The sequence below is a fragment of the Ochlerotatus camptorhynchus genome, unplaced genomic scaffold, assembly GCF_037179485.1.
Source record: "Ochlerotatus camptorhynchus isolate MF236.1 unplaced genomic scaffold, CSIRO-AGI_Acam_v1.1 ptg000933l, whole genome shotgun sequence".
NCBI lineage: Eukaryota > Metazoa > Arthropoda > Insecta > Diptera > Culicidae > Ochlerotatus > Ochlerotatus camptorhynchus.
This window is the reverse complement of record NW_027041379.1, coordinates 212569-228165: the sequence shown is the minus strand read 5'-3', so window position 1 is coordinate 228165 and position 15597 is coordinate 212569. Positions and strand designations below refer to the sequence as shown.

The following is a 15597-nucleotide window of genomic DNA, read 5'->3' as shown; positions in this document are numbered from 1 at the left end:
AAAGATGTTTTATGGGTTACTTGGGAAGTGCTGTTTAAATTTGTTGTAGCTTTAGGTAGTAGTAACACTTCCTTCAGCAAAAAGCAAATAGATCCGCACGGCAAGAGAGCACGATGCGGACTGTTATTATAAGTCTAAAAATAACCTTTGCATTTTGGGATTCAAACCGGCAGTCGCTGATTCACAGGCATTCAGTAGTTTAAGCGTCGTTTTACAACAATGCTACGAATCGTCTTGAGTGTATTTAGAGGAGATTTGTACGCTTTGCTTCGTTGGTTACCCTGGAGAGACCCTGTAAGCCTCCCTACCCAAGTAACATTTAAGGTTTTATGAGGGTTCTGTAGACCATAAATTACACTTGTAGAATGCTTTAAATCATCGATAAAACTTGCAATGTTGCTTGGGTAATGACAAAAGTCGATGTCTGTAACTTGTTGAACCTACAACTTCTCAGTTTTCACCGTATCGTCGCTAAGACTGTCTTCATCGCTGATCTCCTGCGTTCGGACATTGACTGTAGTCCACTTTTTCAACCGCTCAACATTAACACAAGACGAGTAAATTTGCGAACCCACTATTTCTTTGCTATCCCGATTTCTCGCACAAAGTACAGTGCAAATATCCCGTGGCCTTAGATTAGTGCATGTCATATTACTTCATCACTATTGAGAAATGATGGAGTATTCGGTTTTGATAAGTTGTCATTCTTCATCGCAAGAAACCGATTCTAATTGAAAGGTCCCGCAATTTATAACCTTCGGAATGTTGGAAGACCCTCCTAAGGCACGCCCCTTTGTCAGTCAAAATTGGATTCTTTAGCAACAAAAATAAGCAATGACACTGACGATGACCATGCATCAGAACCCTAGTCCTAACCACTTTAACCAAAGGAACAACGAATAGAAGATTAGGAATCACATATATAGGTGAATACTAACTAACTCATTTTTTCCTTGTTTCAAGATCATCCTCGGCCCAGTCAACCCGAGGACTTATCACTATCAGTGCTGTAAATTCTCAAAATCATTTGAACATTTTTGATGAAAATGAGAAAAGTAGCTATTCGCTATCAAAGGGGACCTCCTCCGATTGGGTGCTATCAGTTGCTTAGTCATTTGACGAAGGCATGGATCATTCTCATTTGAGAAACGCTATATATCATTCGATTGAGTGTAACCTACACACAAACGGAGCTCTGGTCGACATTCCGGCGAAAAAGCTAAGCCAACCCGACACCAACCTGACTTCTATCAAACCCCAACCCGATGTTGACCCGACATTGACCCGACATAAACCCAAAATTGACCCGACATTAACACGACATTGGGTCGACATCGACCTTAAATTAGCCTTACATTGATCCGACATCGGGTCGACTTGTCTGTTCGGGACCATTTTCCTGGATTTCTTCCATACTCCACTGTCGTATATCAAATGATACTGAGTGACTCAATTGACAGTGACAATGAGCTTCGAATGAGAAAGGGGCTCTGCAAATTATGGTCATGTGAGAATTCGTTTACACAGAATTGATTGAATGGTTGTAGTGGTTCATCTTCAATCGAATGATATGAAAATTTACAGCACTGCTTGTTGATAGTGAATCACTATCAACAAGGCATAAAAAGTAACAAGGACTAAGATGTGTTCCTTTGATTACTGAAAAATCCCGTTTCCCCTGATTTGGAGTAGTCAGGACTAGGAATCGGTGGTTGATCTTACATCCCGTAACGTACCACGAAAAGGTGATCTACCCACGTTACGGGGCAAAATGAACCAATTACTAGCATGTATAACATTTTTAATCGATGTTATAACTTTTTATTCTTCAATGCTTCCCGTGCTAGTCTTAAGTATTTATTATGTATTTTTTATCATCCTGATTAAGTAAATATTCCTGAATTAGTTTACGCATATACCGTAATGCACTGAATACCAGACTGTCCAATGATCCAGACATTTAATTTATTAATGAATATTACGTCTACTTTGCAACATAATAAATATGTGTGACGATTCAGAACGATTCTAAAAGACTATGATAAAATTGTCGTGTTATTTTGAGAATGGTACGCAGTGATAATCTTGATACTTTTGAAATGGGCTTTTCCCTCCTGTATAAATAAATAAATAAATAAATAAATAAATAAATAAATAAATAAATAACTAAATTACTTAAAACCCAGCCAGCAATTTAAGCTGAACAACAGCTGAATAAGCTCTTATTCAGTACTTAATGTTTGGTTGGAAGTGTATCGACACTTGTCCCTGCACAGTGGTTCAGAATGGGAATTCGGCAGGAAAGATGCATTTAACCAACTGAAATTGAAACGTTAGAAAATAGTGTCTTCTGCTAAGTTGTTCGTTACAGTTAAACCCTCGTGTTGATGTCAATTTATGCAGGATTTGTCTGCACTTTTTCGGAAAAATGTCCCGCTGATGTCCCTAAAAATAGCACTTTCGACACGCAGAATGTTTGAGCAGTAAGTAAACAACAACACACATCGATGAACAGTTATTAAACGTAATGTATTAACAAATGTGATGAACTAGTATATATATAAACTGACACATTATATAGATGTAGTATTGATTTGTTGGAAATAAGTGTTAAAAAAAATTGAAACTTATGAATATAAATCTCATATAAGACCCAATAACAGGCAGCTTCATCGTAATTAATCCACCAATCTAAGCACCAATCTTCTCCACCTTCATCCACAGTCCACCCTTGATCATCAAAATTGCACTGGAGGGCTCAAGTTTCGGAGGACCCGTAATCTGCGTACCCAACTTAAAGTGAAAATTCTTCAGCAAAGTCGCCAATCCAATCCGAGTCTGCATCAGCCCGAAGCGCATCCCAATGCAGACACGAGGACCCTCTCCGAACGCGAGGAACGCAAACGGATGGCGTGCTGCCACCTGGTCCGGGTTGAATCGATCCGGGTCGAACTTCATAGGGTCCGGATAAAATTCCGGATCGTGGTGGATGGCGAGTGTGGGAATCATGACCGACGTACCCTTCTCAATGGTCAGCGACGTCCCGGGCACATTATAGTCCTGAGTTGCCGTACGGAAAATGTTCGATGCAGGTGGGTATTTCCGAAGGCCCTCTGAAAGATTTATGAATTTTGAAAAAAAAAGTGTGAAGATGAATGTAGAGCATAATCTTACCGTAAATGCAGTTTTCCAAGTATTTCATCTCATGAATTGCTTCATAGGAAAGTGATCCATGCTTGCTAATAGTGTCGAGGACATCCTTCCTGGCTTTGTCCTGGAGATTTTGATTCAGGGCAAGTTCATACAAACAGAACGACATCAGTGTCGAGGAGGTTTCAAACCCAGCAAAGAAGAAAACGAACGCCTGAGCAGCCACTTCCTTAACGGATAGCGTATCCAACTGCTGATCCGTGCTGCCCTGTTCCAAAGCTTGTCCGTTTTTCAGCTTTATCATCAAGTCCATGAAATCATTCCGTTCGATTTTGTTCTTCTCTCTGTACTCAATGTTGTCCGAGACGGTTTTCAAAAAGAACTTCGAAACACTTGGAGTTAGTGTCACGGCTCCAAGCGCACGTGATAGCGTCCTAAACTGCTGAGTCAAAAGAAGCTTCACGAATCCAAGACCACGCAAGTCAAATACATCTCTTCCCATGGTGCGAAACTCGGCATTGGGATCACGCAAACTGTTACACTCCAGTCCAAACGCACAATTCCCAATTACATCCGTCGTGAAGCGTGCGAGAATATCTTTCAACTCAATCTCACCACCACCAGCAGTCTCCTTCACGATACATCGCTCCAATTCATCGGCACAGTCCCGAACAATCGGAAGCATCATTTTCATCTTACCCGACGTAAACGTGGGCGTTAGTTTGACGCGCATGTTTTTCCACTTGATGCCTTCCATGGTGAAGAGGTGAGCTGTAAGCGGATCATCCTTTTCGTTGAAGTAAATGGACCGATCGTGAAAGGAGTTAAAGTCCTTCACCAGAATGGTTTTGATGAAGTCAAGATCCAGTGCCAGAACCACGGGGTTGATGAAGAAGTAGATTCCTCCGAACAGTGCATTTCCCTTCAGTTTGAAGTACAGGTCTTCCAAGACTTCCGACAGGTGTTGTTTCGTACCAGTTCCCCACAGGTTCCCGAGGGGGAAGGTGGGATTCGCGTACGGCACTCCTCGCACTTTCCAGTAGTTGAAGCGTTGCTTGATGAACAGCACCACCAAGGTCACGGCAGCGATTAGCAGTAGAAGAATCATTTTAAAATAGACAATTTGAATTTAAGCACAACGTAACGAAACACCGACCGGTTTGTTCGCCGTACCGTTCCGGTTTGCCAGCGGTTACCGTGTGGACTGGTTTTGGTCTAGCACACTAGCTATGAAACTGACGCATAGCACTGTGTTAGTTGCTGTACATATAATCGTAAGCGACTAGTTGAAAAAAGGTTGTATACGGACAACGAGACAACGTGCGCAGTGCGATGATTGTTGTTTTGTTTGTACACACATGCAAGTTAGTATGTTTTTTCTGCCGCACATCTGCCAATGGTGCTCGCATACGAGACAATCTACGCTTACAGTGGTACAATCATTGAAGATATGACCAATGATAATGCAGAAATTTGAACTGTTTTGGGATGACAAGAATGAAATTGCAAAATGTATACCTTATCTAAGTAGGGTAGGAACTCCTTCGGCCTAATCGCCCATTTTGGGCCTATCGAGCAGAAAACTTTAAATAAATCCATGATTTCAGAGTTAACAAGTCAATTATGCGTTTGGTACGATACTTTAATTAATAAGCTACCGAACGAAGTCAATGAGAACGCGTGATATGAATATTTGCACCCATTATTCCCAAAAACAAAAGAAGCGCTCCGACAGAATTATGTTTTATCTTCTTCCGATAGGCCGAAGTGAATTCATTGGCGTTTCAATGGCGTTTCAAGTTTCAATGCGTTAGGCCGAGTTTAGAATCCGTAGGCCATGTTTGGCGTCAAGAAGCAGTGTAAGACTTTTGACAATATCTCAACGATTGGTTCCTCTTTATCAAATCTTACGCTACGTACGGAAAGGTAAATAAATTTGAAAGCCATCAGTAATAATAACATTCCGTTTGGTGCTAAACTGCACTAGATTAAGAAAGACTAAGTGTGGGTTGTGCTTAATAGGCTGGAAATGGGGTAGTTAACCCTATATTTTGGAAAACTGCTGACTGATTAAGTCGAACACCGATGGGTCAGCAGACGCTTATCAAGGTGTGAGTTTCGAGTTGTTGCTAATAACAAGATTGTTATGAAGCTCATTTCAAGGCATGCTATTTTAAAGTTAAAATTGAAATTCAATCGGTTGTCCGTAGCCCAAAAATTACAACATTATCACTTCGGGCAAAAGGATTCAGAAAAAGCATACATTGTTGACATTGCGCACTTTTGCATACTACTCGCAGCGGCGGATCTTCTGCTTCTCGTTTAACTTTCGACCTGGTTAACTAAAGGTGGCTGAGGACACTGGCAATATTGTGGCACTCGTTAATCCTTTACAAATGGTGCAGCAAATTGCAGTAATTTAAGCTTCCTCTCACCTTTTGCCGTTGGATGCTGCTAGGGGCGCACATATGGGATCTAGTGAACAGGATAATAACAACAAGCTGTAGCAATGTTTTTCTCCTTTTATTCTCCTTTCTGTTATTGCCATGTAGGACATGACTTTATTTGAAGAACAGTTCTGTTTTTGGCTGACATACTGTTGTTGTTGATGATGATGATGATGATGATGATGATGATGATGATGATGATGATGATGATGGAGCCACCTCTTATCCCTACAAAGGTTCGAACTGATTACAGTTACCGATATAAATTCTCTCAAGAGTTGACAGTTGCTTCACCTCGTAGTTCGCCTTGCTGTCCACCTAAAATATTCATATGCAGTTCTGTGTTCCTAAAATTTGAGCTAAGTAGTCGCACCCAATATTGACCAGCGCCCTTAAAATATAAGTCTGCCTGATAAAACAATGCATTCACCCCCGACGTTGATGGCGTTGTTTCACATAGTGTATTATCTAGATTACATGGTACGTTGCAAAACATTTGCACGTTATCAAGCAGCACCGTACTCGACAGGTGGCGATACAGGGACTCCTTTCTTCTTGAAATTATGATTAGTTTCCGAAAGTTCCGTCAACATTTTCCAAGCACCATAAGGCCGGAATAAATACCCCCCCCCCCCCCCCCTTCAAAATTTTGGAATATCACCAAGGGGGAAATATAATAAAACTTTCAGTGTATATTTATTTTTCGCAAATACATTTGGGTATGGATACTCGCTTTGCTAGATTTTATTATGTTCTTGTTGTTGTTGTATCACCTTGTTCTTTTAAAGAATTTTCACATAAATTGGTACTTGACCAGTATTGCATGACAGGTCCTTGAAATCGGATCAGCCGATTTCAGTTGTTGAAAACAGATTTCATCGAACATCATTCCTAATCTTGTTTGGCAACTCACAAGGTAAGCCACCTTCAATCTGATCGATCCCTCTTGTTCGTTGCGCACATCTTCATCTTGCTCCAGTCGGATCACTACCAAGAACCATTTTCATTGGGTCGTTATCCGACATTATTACGATGTGACCAGCCCACCGTTGTCGCCAGATTTTTGCATTCGATCTAAATTTCTTAACTTACAAACCTTCTGCAATGATACTTAATGATTCACTTCTTTTCTACAGTGATTCAACAATTTCCGAGCTAAATCCAATCTTTTCAAAATTGGTTTAAAATTTTTAGAAGTGAGACCAAATCAGAAACGATTCAGGAAATTCCTAACTGAGGTGACACTTTTCAAAGCAGATTCAAAACTGAGTCTGAACTTTTTTGAAATGAGTTCAAACTTTCGAATAAGTCATCAATATTTTTCTAACTGAGCCTTAACTTTTCTGATATGTTATTCAATCCTTTTTTAAGTTGTCAAAGCTCTCCTGAAGTGATTCAACATATACCGAATCCAAGCTTTAAATAATTAGTTTTGCTTTTTCTGAAGTTAGGCAACATTAGCTGATTAATCCTTTTTCCTAAATGAATCCAAGGTTTTCTGCATTGATTCAACTTTTTCCGAACTGAAACCAAACTTGTCAGAGCGGGTTTGACATTTTCCTAAGTGTTTACTGCTTTGGCATTTGGCAAGAACACAATCTTGCTTAGTGAAAGTGTAGAAAGTTTTCCGAAGTGAACCGACAATTGTTTTAGCCTATATTTTCCAAATGGTGTCCAACCTTTTCTGAACTGGTTCGAAACCTTCCTTAGGGAGTCCAAACTTTTCTGTTGAGTGACTGAATTATATTGAATGTTAGTCTGAGCTTTCCTGAAGTTATTAACCTAACTTTTAACGTAGATTCCGCTCCCTTAAATCCCTTCCTCGTTCTTGTAAGATTCACATCCTTTGAAAATTAGGCAGAGATTTTAAAGAATGGACTTTCGTGTGTTCATACCTGATGGTAGATTTTTTTAAGTAAGCACAATTGTTGAGAAAACTGGGTTTACATTCACAAAAAGTACGTATTTTTATAGAAATTTGGATTTGATCAGCCAAGTTGGATTTTGGCTCCGTCCTTTGAAAAACAGGCTTGGATGTTATAGAATAGACCTTTGTGAGTTCATACGTGATGGTGGATTTTTTTGAAGCCAGGTTGGATTTCGGTTCAATCTTTTGAAATTTGTGCTTGGATTTTATAAAATGCAACTTGCTAAATACCGGAAGGACGCACCTGCTTAATATTCACAAAGGAAGGTATTTTCATAGAAAATTAATTTTTCTGTTTTGCCGAACTGAATTGTGGCTTCTATCTTTGAAAAATAAGCTTGTATTTTAATAGATGTTGCTGAACCCATACGTGAGGGTTGAATTTTTTTCAAGTTTTGAGAATACAGAGTTTAAATTCACGAAAGTACGTACTTTCACAAAAACTTTGATTTTCTGTTCTGCCAAGTTGAATTTCTGCTCCGATCTTTGAAAATAGACTTGAATTTTATAGAACAAACTTTGCTGAATCAATACGTGATGGTAAATTTTTTGAATCATGTACAAATTTTTAGTAAACTGGGTTTGAATTCTCAAAAGTACGTATTTTCATAGAAATTTGGTTTTTCGGTTCTGCCAAATTGCATTTTGGCTCATATCTTTGAAAAAATAGGCTTGTATTTTTTAGAATGGACCTTGCTGAGTCCATACGTGAAGGTTGAACCGGGTTTATAATTCGAAAAGGTTTTTTTTTGTTTTCCTTTTCTGCTAAGTTGGATTTTGATACTGTCCTTTGAAATTTATGCTTAGATTTTATAGAATAGACCTTGCTGAATTCAAATGTGATTATTATTTTTTTAAGCACATACAAAACCAGGTTTAAATTGACAAAACTACGTATTTGGTTTTTATGTTCAGCCTAGAGGTGTGCGCCGATTAAAAAATGGTCGGTGGCGGCGTGCGGAGTAATTATGCTCGGCGGCGGCGGTGTCATCGGCATCACGCCGACAGCACTTTTAGGCGGCGGCGGCGGCGACGTGAATCGGCGATATTTTCTTTTAATTCAAAAGAACATAAAACAAGAATAATTTGTTTGAGAAAGAACATAAGTCCATTCGATGCAAAACAAAAAAAACGGAATATTTGAAATGTTTTCCCAATTGTACTATTTATGAAGATGAGGTTGATCAATACCAGTGATGGCCTGATATCTGAGCACTTGTTTGCGTAAATGTTCAATCAGGCTTAAAATAGAGAGCTTTTTAAAAAGTGAACTTGAGCTGTTTCTCAAACAATCGAAAAACGCACTAGTTTACTTTGGCTCTTTTTGATAGTCTTATGTTGACGTAGTGCTCTAATTATGAACAAAAGCCATAGATATGATATAATATGAAATTGGCAATCGAAGTCAGGGTACAAAACCAGATTTTTACAAGTCTCACAAGTCACTTCAGATACTTGTCAACTTTTCAATCAAAAGCTTTTGGGCCCTTAACGCATGAATCGCCCACGCCCACGCCCACGAAAATCAACAACACTCACTCTAGAAAGAAATTCTACTCTTCTCAATAGTTTTCTTCTTAGCCTGAACATAAACATCGTGCGAAAAAGATCTTACAACTTTTAATTACAAAATTGTGTTGGCCTTTTTCAAACAATACGCAATAAATATTGAAACTTACCTTCCAAAAGCTGCTTCGGAACTACCGTCATCTGATTTATGATCGTCACTGTCACTGGAATCATTGTTTTCAACTTTCTTTCTTGCTTCTTGTAAACACAAATCGCAGAATACTTTGTCCTCCCACACATGGATCTTCTTATTAGCCTTGGTATAAATTAGTTTGCCAAAATGTTTCCAAACATCACTTTTTCTAGTGTCCGCGTTAATATGTTCTATATTCATTTTTAACACTGAAATTTTCAGGTCACTAATCGTGCCATTGCCAACTTCACCAGTTCCGTTTCCGCTTCCACTTATTTTCCACTTTTTAATTTAACACCAGCACTGCTTGTTTTCAAATCAGACGTTCTTTCAAATTAAAAACTGTTTCCTTCTAATCTTCAGCTCAACGTCGTCGCGGCAATAGTTTCCTTTTCCGAGAACAACAGCCAAGCACCGTTGCGGCAACGTTTATACACGAAACTAATGACAGTTTTTTACAGCATTTATCACTGGAGCGAAGAGATAAGACAAAGTCTGCAATACTTTACGCACATATTGACAGATGCTTATGGGGTTTTGTAATGGGAGTAAAGAGTTCAAATCGTCTATAAAGTGAAAAAGCAATAGGCAGTGATCCATGTCAAGGACTTCGCCCGGCGTCTAATGGAAATGGAACAGCGTGTTTGACGTTACACTCGCTGTTGACTGATAACAGTAGGAGAATGAAAGAGACGACAAATTCACATCGCCAGACCTGTTCTTCTTGACATGGGACAGTGAGTCGAAGAGACGATTCGTCAAAAGAGATATATAAAGGTTTGTATGTAAGGTATGAAAAAAAGAATACGCCATCCTTAGAGCCATATGCACCGTAAAAAATTTACCGTCGGTGTAGGAAATCGTAGACCGGCGGCGTGACGATTTCTGAACAATCGGCGCGCCGATAAAATTGTGTCGGCGGCGGCGTGGCCCAAAAAGTGCCGGCGGCGTCGGCGTGGCGCGGCGGCGCACACGTCTAGTTTAGCCTAGATGGATTTGGCTCCTTCCTTTATTACGCTTGGATTTTGTTGAATGGACCTTCCTAAATCCATACGTCTGGTTAGATTTTTTGAAGCACGAACAATTGTTGAGAAAACTGAGTTATATTTGGGTAGGGAGGAAGTATCGAAAACAGAACTTTTTTTTTCATAAGAACTGTTACGTTTGTGGTATTACGCTTGATGGTTTTTTTTTATCTAGTTCGTTTATTTGGAAGGCTCAATTGCGTTAGCTTTACGGAGCCGATAATTCATTGTTCACTGTGTGTAACAAAATTCACTTAATTCTATGTCTAGTAGGAGTTGGGCCGATTACTCGCGGCTTACTCGAGGTTAGAAGGGTACATTTTCGAAGGATAGGATCAGGGGAGGAGCTTGGGGTAGGGTTTCGTTGTCTCATCAGAGCGTTGTCGCCAGTATGAACGGTAGTGCTGTTCTAGCTTCGTCCGGAGTTCGACCGGCTATGGTGGGTGACCAGTGGGCGACGATGAGACTCATCGAGACGGGGGGACAAGACAAACAAAAACTAATAAAGAGAGACAAAAGACAAAAGGAATTAAACTCTTATACTAGACATTTAAAGAAAAACATAATCGGACTGCATATAGCAGAGATCACGGGTTGCCAACACGTCTCTGATAGGAACATAGGGTTGTCTTCCTTGGGCCTCGAGGGTATTCAAAACCATCATTATCCGTACATTGCCAAACTGCGTGTTCGATGTCATCGTAACCGTTTCCACACCGACAGATGTTGCTGTCCACGAGGTTTATTCTATTGAGATGAGCATCTAGCGAGTAGTGGTTGGACATAAGTCTACTCATCACCCGAATGAAGTCACGACTTAAGCCCAAGCCTTTAAACCACGCTCTCGAAGGAACATTAGGAATAATTGAATGTAACCACCGTCCAAGATTTCCAGTGTTCCAATCGGTTTGCCAACTCGAAAGGGTACTCTGACGTACTAAATGGTAAAATTCATCGTGTGAAATTTGCCTGTCATACAATTCGCCTTCCTGCGCGCCCACCTTTGCGAGAGAGTCCGCCTTCTCATTGCCTGGGATTGAGCAATGTGAGGGGACCCATACAAAGGTAATCATATATGATCTTTCGACCAGCACACACATCTGCTCCCTTACCTTTGAAAGGAAATAAGATGAGTGCCTACTTGGTTTCATCGACCGAATAGCCTCAATCGAACTGAGACTATCCGTGAAGATGAAGTAATGGTCTGCGGGCATGTTGGAAATCATCCCCAATGCGAAGTTGATTGCTGCCAGCTCAGCAACAAAAACGGAAAAAGGTTCCTGGAGTTTGCGGAAGGCGCTAGAGTTTTCATTGAAGACACCGAAGCCAGTGGATCCATTGAGACGGGACCCGTCTGTAAAATATCTTTTCATGCAATTGACTTGTTGGTACTTTTCAGTAAAAATACGCGGAATAATAATAGGTCGAAGTTGATCGGGAATCCCATGAGTTGCTTGTTTCATGGTCAGATCATATTCAATTGAGGAACTGCGATTGGTGAAGTGAACACGGTCTGGAGTATAAAAAGGAAGACACATATCTGATGATATGTAGTGGTGGTAGATTCTCATAAATCGAGATTGTGTGTTCAGCCCAAGAATTTCTTCAAAATTAGCAATTATAAGTGTGTTCGTCACTCCGCATTTGATTAGTATTCTGAGAGAGCTCCCAGAAACGGTTCTGGAGGGGTGTTACTCCTGCCAGAACCTCGAGACTCATGTTATGCGTTGAGTGCATTCAGCCAAGAGCAATACGCAGACAACGATATTGAATTCGTTCCAATTTTATTAGGTGACATTTTTTTGCCGAGAGAAAACAGAAAGAGCCGTACTCTAGAACAGAGAGAATAGTTGTTTTATAAAGCGTTAAGAGGTCTCCCGGATGAGCACCCCACCATGTGCCGCAAATTGAACAGAGAAAGTTGATCCCCTGTTGACATTTTTGCTTCAAATACGTAATATGGGTATTCCAAGTGCACTTTGAATCAAACCAGACCCCAAGGTACTTGAAAGACAATGATTGAATAATGTTTCTGCCCAAATTGCATTGGGCTGGGTACCGCTTTCTAGTAAACACTACCAGTTCAGTTTTCTGCGACGAGAATTCGATCACTAGATTCCTGGCCCAAGACGACAAGTTATCTAAGGAACTTTGCAATGGTCCTTGCAAGTCCACGGCATGTGGACCTTTTACGGAAACCACACCGTCATCTGCAAGTTGTCTTAGCGTGCATTGTTCTGCCAAACAGTTGTCGATATCTTTGACATAAAAGTTATAAAGAAGAGGGCTGAGACATGAGCCTTGGGGCAGACCCATGTAGCTAATTCTGGAAGTTGTCAGTTGTCCAAGGGAAAAGTTCATTTGCTTTTCTGACAACAAATTGTACAAGAAATTATTTAAAATTCCGGAAAGTCCACCTCTGTGCAGATTGTCTGACAGAATTTCAATGGAAACTGAATCAAAAGCCCCCTTAATGTCCAATTGCTGAAGGCAATTGCTCCTTGTGCGCAACAGCCAGTTGAATATCTGTGGAAAGCAGCGCTAGACAATCGTTTGTTCCTTTGCTCTTGCGGAATCCAAACTGAGTATTTGATAGCAAGTTATTTGCTTCGACCCACTGATCGAGTCTCCGAAGGATCATTTTTTCCAACAATTTCCTAATGGACGAAAGCATAGCAATCGGACGGTATGAGTTATGGTCAGACGCTGGTTTGCCAGGTTTTCGAATGGCTATTACTTTGACCTGTCTCCATTCAGGCGGTACAATGTTATTTTCTAGTAAGGAATTGAATAAGTCTAGCAAGCGTCTTTTAGCGATGTCTGGGAGATTTTTCAGAAGATTGAATTTAATCATATCGCTTCCCGGTGAGGAGTTGTTTGATGAAAGAAGAGCCATAGAGAATTCCAGCATTGTGAATGGTCTATCCAGAGAGCTGCCGCTCGGAGACGCTTCTCGAAGAATGTGTTGTGCTGGAACTGAGTCCGGACAGACCTTTTTAGCGAAATCGAATATCCATCGGTTGGAGTATTCTTCACTCTCATTAGAAGATGAGCGGTTACGCATGTTGCGAGCCACCCTCCACAAGGTGTTCATTGAGGTTTCTCGTGAGTGTCCCCCGATGAAATTGCTCCAATAACCACGTTCCTTTTCTTTGATTAATTGTTTCAGCTTTGTCTCAAGCTTTGAATATTCCTCGAAGTATTGAAAGCATCAGATTTTTCTACACACAATTTTGTGCATTCTTCGTCCCATCCAGATGTGGCGGGTCTCCTTTTGAAGGGGTCACTTGGAACTTTTCTTTTTTGTGCTTCCAGTGAACTTTTGTACATCAAATCGGCGAGGAATCGATATTCTTCCAATGGTGGAAGCGTATATATTGATTCGGCACCGATTGTCACCTCCGTTGCATATTTCTGCCAATCTATGTTCCTTGTAAGACAAAATGAAACTCGAGATGGTTCTGCAGAGTGAGGGGCACACTTAATTGAAATGATGAATGGCAAATGATCGCTACCATGGGGATCATTGATAACCTTCCACAGACAATCCAATGATATTGATCTTGAACACAAAGATAGGTCGAGTCGGCTTTCTCGAGCCGGAGGTTTTGCTATACAGTGTTCAAAATAGTCAAATTGAAATCGTCGCATAAATCGTAAAACATAGCCGCTCTATTGTCATCATATAGATTGCCCCACCCAGTACCATGGGAGTTCATATCACCCAGAATTAATACTGGGGATGGAAGAATCGAAACAAGATTCCAGAGTTGACTACGGCTAATGGAGGTTCTTGGTGGAACATAAACTGAAGCTATGCTAAGGTATTTGTTCTTCACATTTATTTGGCAAGCGATGATTTCGACGCCTGATAGAGCAGGAAGGGAAATTTTGTAGAAAGGGTAGCACTTTTTGATCCCTACAAGTACTCCTCTATAAGAATCGTCTCTATCCAGGCGTATAATGTTAAAATCGTGGAAGATGAGTTCTTTATCGGAAGAAAGCCATGTTTCACAGAGTGCAAATATATCACAATCAGAATTGTGAGGTAAAAATTTGAACGAGTCTAATTTAGGCACTAGACTACGGCAGTTCCACTGTAGCACAGTGATCATATCTTCAACCTCATTCGACGAATTATCCATCGAAAGATATGATTGATGCAAGGAGGGGCCATGAAACGCTCAATTGCTTAAGATATGATTCTAATGTTGGAAGCAAGGCAGAAACTAAGCTTCTAAGAGGGTCTTGTATGTTGAACATATTTAATATGAATTCCACAATGTCCGAAAAAGCTAGCAAACCTCGTTCAGACTTGGATTTCTTTTGGGAAGTTTGAGGAGCAGCTTTGTTATTTTTCTTATCTTTTATGGGCAATGGTGGAAAATTCCTGCTGCATCCAGGGATTGACTTTTGTTTTCTTACGGCGCACTTTCGGGGAGGCTTGGGGCCTTTCGGGGAAGGGCATTTTCTTTTTGAGGATCCGTCCATTTTTGAAGGTGCGTGTACCACCGTAGAATCACCTTCATCCGATGAGTCAGAGTCCGATTCTTCAGCTGACAAAATCGAAAATTGGTTTGCATCTTGGACGGCTGATGCAGGCTTCACCATTTGAGCATATGTCTGCTTGGAGCGTCCAGAGATTGGACGCTGCACTTTATCGGAGTGCTGCTTGTACATCGGGAACTCTTGCAAGGGGTGAGGATTCTCGCCACAGTACGTGCATTTTACTGATTCTTTATGGCAAGAATCCTCTTTGTGGTTTTCACCACATTTGCCACAACGATTTTTGTTGCCGCAATGGCTGGCCGAGTGTCCCAGCCTTTTGCAGTTGGTACAATTGTTTACCCTCTGTACAAACAGCCGCACCGGAAAAAAAGCACCATAAATTTTAACAAAGTTTGGGAGAACTGAACCTGCGAAAGTCACCCGAAACGAGTCTGAATACCGATAAACTTTTTTTTATCGTCTAGCAAAGATGCTGAATGCAGTTGCCTTACATCCAGTATCTTCACTAGCGCGGTAGCGAATGTGGAGTTTTTAAAACTTCCCGAGGCACGTTTCAAGTCCTCGACAGTCAGACTAGCGTCGGAGACCACGCCTTCTATCTCCACATCTCGAGAAGGGATGTACATGTTATACTCAACACAGAGAAAGCTCTTGTTCAGCAATTGTATTTGTCACATCATAAGTCGGTGCTTCTACCCGCAGTTTGTTGAATCTTTCCTTGTGAACCACGATTCCCGGATACTTTCGCAGCAAATTTCTCCTAATTTCGAGAGTTTTTAAAGGATTATTTTTGGGCTGAAAAAAGACAACCCATGGTCCTTTCGAAGACGGTTGGTA

At 40.7% G+C, this 15597-nt stretch overlaps 1 protein-coding gene across 1 annotated transcript in view; it reads right to left on the bottom strand.

The window, feature by feature from the left end:
• Positions 1–2668: 2668 nt before the first annotated feature.
• The window catches only part of LOC135715488 (uncharacterized), a 30605-nt gene continuing 17676 nt past the window's right edge, over positions 2669–15597 (bottom strand). The window contains exons 3-4 of the mRNA XM_065238752.1: positions 3175–4273; positions 2669–3113 (exon numbers count right to left, since the gene is read on the bottom strand). Coding sequence (XP_065094824.1) covers positions 2692–3113; positions 3175–4273 — 1521 coding nt within the window. The 3' untranslated portion in view covers positions 2669–2691. The remainder of the gene's footprint in view (positions 3114–3174; positions 4274–15597) is intronic.